This window comes from Crocuta crocuta, unplaced genomic scaffold (genome assembly GCF_008692635.1).
Source record: "Crocuta crocuta isolate KB4526 unplaced genomic scaffold, BGI_CrCroc_1.0 scaffold1133, whole genome shotgun sequence".
Lineage (NCBI taxonomy): Eukaryota > Metazoa > Chordata > Mammalia > Carnivora > Hyaenidae > Crocuta > Crocuta crocuta.
In genome coordinates, this window is record NW_027530366.1 from 873,818 (window position 1) to 880,766 (window position 6,949).

Genomic DNA, 6,949 nt, shown 5'->3' on the forward strand with positions numbered 1-6,949 from the left:
GCACCTTATGGAGACAGAAAAAAAAACAATGAAAATTTCTCATGAAACAAAAATAATAAGGTAAAGCCTTAACATTTTATTAATTGAAGCTAAGATGTTTAAATTAGCATCATTAAATAGAGACATAATTTGAAAATGTGATTGGACACAACGAGCTAGAATAAGTGTCAAAAATCAAACACCATTTAATGTTACCCTGGAATAAAAAACGATCGCATTAATCAATTCAATGATTACAAGATATCAGCACAAAACAGAGGACTAGGGTAAATGATGAAAACTTTACAATGAACACTAATTCTAGTTCTGCCCCGCAGTTGTAAAAAGTACCTTTTTATTATCTTCTTGGCCTTTATGCCAGACAAGTGATTATCATGTCAATGAGCAAGGGAGCTCTGTGATATGGTCAATTATACTAAAATAAACCTGTAATATTTAATATTCAATGAGTATTATATATCAGGAATAAAAGATATTACCTTAAGTTCTTCAAAGCTATGCTGATTTTATTCTTTCTGTTGCGTTGTCTCTTTTGTTTAGAAGAGGTTTTTCTGGTCTTGTATTTAGATGTACCTCTACCCTGCCTTTTGGCATGAGGTTTATTTGCACGGGGTACACCTGCATGAGGCTTACTTGTCTTAGATTTACTTGTGGTAGATTTTATATTTTTAGCAGATGTACTTTTAGACCTTGGAGGTGTGATTTGCAAAGAAGAAGTGCTTGGAACACTGCTACTGGGAGATGTAGTTACTGGTTTTGAATAAAGAGGTCCAACTGAGGCTCGAATAGTAACCTATAATAATGAGGACAATACATACATACATATTTTAGAAAATTAATCATCACATTAACATTAAAAAGATCACTGCATGCCTTGACATTATAGTCAATTAGTTTTTGACAAGGGTACCAAAACAACTCAGCAGAGGAAACAATATTCTTATCAAGCAAATGGTGTTAGGACAACAAGATATGTAGATGCAAAAGAATGAATTTGGAACCCTACCTCATACTAGATACTACAAAACTCTCAAAAGAAAGCAAAGGAGTAAAGATCTATGATTTGGGGTTAGGCGATGACTTCTTAAATATGATAACAAAAGCATAAGCAACCAAAGAAAAACAGATTAACTGGACTTCATAAAAATTTTAAACTTTTGTGCTTCAAAGGACACTGTTAAGAAAACATTAAGACACCCCACAGAATCAGATAAAATATTTGCAAACCATATTTCTAATAAGGGACTCATGTACACAATATATAAAGAACTCTTACAACTCAATAAAAAGACAAATAACTGAATTTTAAAATGGGCAAATGATCTGAGCAAGCACTTCTTTAAAGATATACAAATGGCCTGTAGCAACATGGATGAAACTTGAGGGTGTTATGCTGGGCGAAATAAGTCAGGCAGAGAAGGACAGATACCATATGCTTGCACATATAGGAGGATTAGGAGAAACTTTATGGAGAACCATGGGGGACAAAAGGGGGAAAAACAATTGGGGAGAGGGAGGGAGGCAAACCAGGAGAGACTCTTGAATGCTGAGAACAAACTGAGGGTTGATGAGGGTGGAAGAGAGGGGAAGGGGGGTGATGGGCATGGAGGAGGGCACTTGTGGGGATGAGCACTGGTGTTATATGCAAACCAACTTGACAATAAACTAAGAAAAAAAAAGATCTACAAATGGCCAATAAACACTTGAAAAGATACTCAACAATCATTAGTCATCAATAAAATGCAAATCAAAACTCCAGTGAGGTAGCACTTTAGACCAACTAAAATGGTTACAGTAAAAAATAAAATAAAATAAAAGGACAGATAATAACACGTATTAAAGATGTAGAGAAATTGCAATGCTCAGCTCATATATTTCTGGTAGGAATGTACAATGGTGCAGTAGGTTTGAAAAACAGTTTGGCAGTTCCTCAAAATGTTAAAATTAAGAGTTACCATGTGGGACACCTGGGTAGCTCAGCTGGTTAAGTATCTGACTCTATTTTGGCTCAGGTCATGATCTCCTGGTTTGTGGGTTCAAGAACCATGTTTGGCTCCATGCAGCATGGAGCCTGCTTGGGGATTCTCTCCCCCTCTCTTTGCCCTTCCCCTGCTCTCTCTCAAAAAAATAAAAATAAAAACTTAAAAAAAGAGAGAGTTCTCATATGATCCAGCAATTCCACTCCTTAGCAATTCCACCTAACAGAAATGAGGAAGTATGTCCTCACAAAAACTTGTCCATGAACTTTCATAAGAGAATTCTTTATAATAGCTAAAAAAGTGAAAACAACCCAAATGCTCATGAAGTAATGAATGGATAAATCAAATAAAAAAGAATAAATTGATACAAGTTTTAATATTGATGGATCTCACAAAGGTGAGGCTAAGTGAAGGAAGCCAATCATAAAAGACAACATACTGTAGGATTCAATTAAAAAATTTTTTTAATGTTTACTTATTTTTGAAGGAAAGACAGGAGCATGAGTGGGGAAGGGGCAGAGAGAGAGGGAGACACAGAATCTGAAGCAGGCTCCAGGCTCTGAGCTGTCAGCACAGAGCCCAGTGCAGGGCTTGAACCCACGAACTGTGAGATCATGACCTGAGCTGAGGTTGGATGCTTAACTGACTGAACCACTCAGGGGCCCCTGAAATGATTCCATTTTTATGAAATGTCCAGAACAGGAAAATCCATAGGAACAGAAAATAAAGTATGCCTGGGGCTGGTAGAGAGGAAATAGGGAATGACTCCTAACAGGTACAGGGTTTCTTTGGGGGGTGATAAAAATGTTCAAAAATAGGTTGTAGTGATGTTTGCACAAATCTGTGAATATGCTAAAAACCATTGAATTATATCTCAATAAAGTTGTTTTACAAAAAAATCACTGCAATTCAAAATTTAAATATCATTATTTTGAAAATGGTAAATACAAACTACAATCAGTTAAGTCTCCTATTTATTCTAAATGGTCATACCAATTTAATGAAATTTACCTCGTTATTTATTTATTGTTGTAAATTACAGTTTTGTACTAGCATTTCTATGTCAACAAATATTAATGGATAATTAGGAGTTAGTGCAAATTATATGAATATCAAAAAAAGCACATTCTATGGCTATTTTATGCTCTGATATAACTAAGTAGCTTTCACAAACCTAGAAGTCAAAATTTAAATCTCAAAACCAGAAATAACCCTGGAAAGTCTTGCATTACTCTTTAGTAACTATATAAACAGATCTCCAGTAAACGTGACCTGCTCTATCTGGGGGCTCATTGGTCAGGATTTATAATTCCAAAGGTTACTGTGGAGGTCACATCAATTCATTATACAGAATGAAGAGTTTAAAAATATTCAGAATTACCCTAACGGGGGCTAACATAACATTTATCATTTAGTATTCAAAAAAGATGATGTTCAGTTATACCCAATGATTAATAATGGAAAACACAGTTGCCTATTAACATTCTCTTTAATCACCTGATTATACTACTCCCATGTACTTGAGGACCACCAATGAGGAAGTCCTCTGAATGTTTTTTTAATGTTTTATTTGTGAGACAGAGATAGAGACAGCGTGAGCAGCGGAGGGTCAGAGAGAGAGGGAGATACAGAATCTCAAGATAGGCTCCAGGCTCTGAGCTAGCTGTCAGCACAGAGCCCGACGTGGGCTCAAACCCACAAATCGTGAGATTATGACCTGAGCCAAAGTCGGATGCTTAACTGACTGAACCACCCAGGCACCCTGGAAGTCCTTTGAAATACATGTGATCTGGTATCATAAAAAAGCACTGAGCTAGGGGTCAAGAGACCCAGGTTAAATCCCAATACTACCTCTTACTAGCCATGTGACCTTGAGTACGTAATCCTTAAGCCTCATTGATAAAATGGAAATTAATACCTGTCTTGTCTACCTCACTAAATTGCTATTGGATTAAATAACAGAATGTATGAAAAGTCACATAGAAAGCTTAATTCTAAAGTGTTACAAGACAGCTATTACTATGATGATGATGGTCATTATATACTTGTTATTATTATTATTAAGAGAAGATATGGGAAAGGACTGCACTGCTTACACTAGTCTTTTGCATGTCTAGTCCCAGCATGGAATGAATGGATTATAGGGAAGGATACTGGATAGCTTCTCTCACTCTAGATCTTCAGAGCACTGCTTTACATTGTTTAATTAATTCAAATAGTAGACATATTTACATTCAAAGGTAAGCACTCAAAGCCAAATATAAATGTTTTGGAATTATTTCACTTTGGATTGTGTATCCTTCCACTGGAGCAAATAATTAAGAGGTGACTTAACTTACATAAAGAAGTCAGAGAAAACAGGTGTACATAAGGCAAATAGGGAAAAGGAAATTTGTAGTCAGAAATGTGTGTTTGCTCACTTACTATAGCAATGCTACTTAAGAGCACTGCTATTCAAGAACAATGCTTTTTTGACAGTAGATTCAGTAATACCAACTTCAGCAAAGTATAGCATTCAAGGCACTATGACAGATGCTGGGGGACACAAAGATAAATTAAAGAGGATTCCTAACCTTACAGTCTAGCAATTGAAGCAGACATTTTTGCTGCCAACTGGAAGAACTTAGAAACAGCCTACAGAATATTGAAACAACTCAGTGATTCAGCCTACAGTTAATCTAGTTGCAATCACTACAAAGGAATATGCTCTAATATAGCACGTCAATTAACTAAAAAAAAAATGGATAGGTTTCTTCCCAACCAAAAGTATGATAAAACCTAAACTAAAATCTTAATGACAAGCAGAAATTAATTTTTAATATTAGAGTCAATAGATAAACGCAGGCAGGGGGCACCTGGCTTGCTTAGTCAGTAGAGCATGTGACTCTTGATCTCAGGGTTGTCAGTTCGAACCCCACAGTGGGTATAGAGATTACTTAAAAATAAAATCGGGGGTGCCTTGGTGGCTCAGGCAGTTGAGCATCTGACTCGGTATTGGCTCAGGTCTTGATCTCATGGTTGTGAGATCAAGTCCTGCGTCGGACTCTGTGCTGGCGTGGAGCCTGCTTGGGATTCTCTCTCTCACCCTCTCTCTGCCTCTCTCCCCTGCTCGTGCTCTCTCTCTCAAAATAAATACATAGACATTTAAAACAAAACCAGGCAGGAACATACTTCTATTATCACACAAGATGTTAAAATGAAACATATTTAAAGCTCACTTTTGTACCAGGAGGCAATCCTTCTAACTCTTTAGGCTTTATAAATGTCCGATGCTGGGTCTTGTGATCCAGTTTCTCTTTGCAGGTCAAAAATTGTAGTCTGCACTTTGTACAACGATGAACTCCCTTTTTCTGTTTATAAAAAACATTAAAAAATACTATGAGAAATAATAATTTCTATCACCACAAATCCTTGAATCTGAAATTGCTCTTAACTGCAATAGCTAAATAATTTTTAAAAACCAGTATTTTAACATATCCCATCATAAATAATGCCAGACTATTATTTCATTTTTTAAAAAAACACTGCTTGCATTAGCATTTGTGTTTCAAAAGTATTTGTGGGGCACCTGGCTGTGCAGTTGGTAAAACATGGCAACTCTTGATTTCAGGGATTTAAAAGTTCAAGCCCCACACTGGGTGTAGAGATTACTTAAAAATGAAATCTTAAAAAAAAGTATTTGTTGCCATAAAGGTAATCAAAACAAAAGTTATATCAGTTAGGTTCAAATGTGACAAGTTCTATACCTTTGTAGTATGAAAGCTTTTTAATTATAAATTTGAGTATAAATCATTCAAGCACGTGATGTGAAAATGAGTTATACTGAATTTTTATCCTAGAAAAGGTGAAGTATTTTTAATTTTTAAACATTTAAAAATGTTATTTATTTAACTATTTTTGAGAGAGAGGGGGGTGGGGGCAAGGTGAGGGAAGACAGAGAATCCCAAGCGGGCTCTGTGCTGATAGCTGGTAGCGCAGAGCCCGATGCAGGGTTTAATCTCACGAACCTCGAGATCACAACCTGAGCCAAAATCAAGAGTCAGACACTTAACTAAACCCCTCAGGCGTCCCATTTTTTTTTAAATTTCTATTTGTTTCACAAAAAAAATTGAGCTTTCTAGGAACACCTAGGCGACTCAATCCGTTAAGCATCCAACTCTTGATTTCAGCTCAGGTCAAGATCTTGGGGTCTGTGAGATGAAGCCCTGTATAGGGCTCTGTGCTGACAGAGAGGAGCGTTTGGGATTCTGTCTCCCTCTCTTTGTGCCCCTCCCTCACTTGTTCATTCTCTTTCTCTCTCTCTCAAAATAAACAAACATTTAAAAAAATTTGAAATTTCTAAAACCAAAACAAATTTAACCAGACATTCCCTCCAAAAGTGCTGTTATAGAAATGATTGTATAAAGCAGTGCTGTCCAGAAGAACTTTCTACAGTGTATGATAATGTTATATAGCTGCACTGTACAATATGGTATTCATCAGCCACACGTTGTTGTTGACCACCTGAACTGTGTAAAGTTCAACACAGGAACTGGTTTTTCAATTTTAGTTAACTTTAATTAATTTAAATTTAAGTAGACACAGATGGCTAGTGGCTGTTATATTGGACAGCATGGCTATAGAAGTACCAATCAGAAAAACGGATCCCAATCTATTGTCAGAGAACTCCTTGACTACATCCCTTCTCAAACTTAGGACTATTATTATTTTATCCATGAGAAGAAACAGGACCTAAGAGAGATCTAAGTCATTTGCTCATAGCTAGTTGGTGTTCTATTATACATTATTAATTACAATCTTTATGCATGTGCTTTCATTAATTAAAAAATATATTCTATATTTATAAATTTACAACAACATACAAATGCAAAAGAATGCTTTCTCCAAAGCTGTATCTCCACAGGCCCATCACTATTTTCATGTAAAGCATAATCAATCACTTAGGAAAAGAAAATGAGTTAACATATATA

The 6,949-nt window shown here is 36.0% G+C and overlaps 1 protein-coding gene across 1 annotated transcript in view; it reads right to left on the minus strand.

The window, feature by feature from the left end:
* Nucleotides 1–6,949, minus strand: part of ZNF280C (zinc finger protein 280C) — a 53,821-nt gene that overhangs the window by 9,745 nt on the left and 37,127 nt on the right. Inside the window, exons 14-15 of the mRNA XM_077766151.1 lie at nt 5,198–5,329; nt 480–793 (exon numbers count right to left, since the gene is read on the minus strand). Of these exons, the coding sequence (XP_077622277.1) occupies nt 480–793; nt 5,198–5,329 (446 nt within the window). The remainder of the gene's footprint in view (nt 1–479; nt 794–5,197; nt 5,330–6,949) is intronic.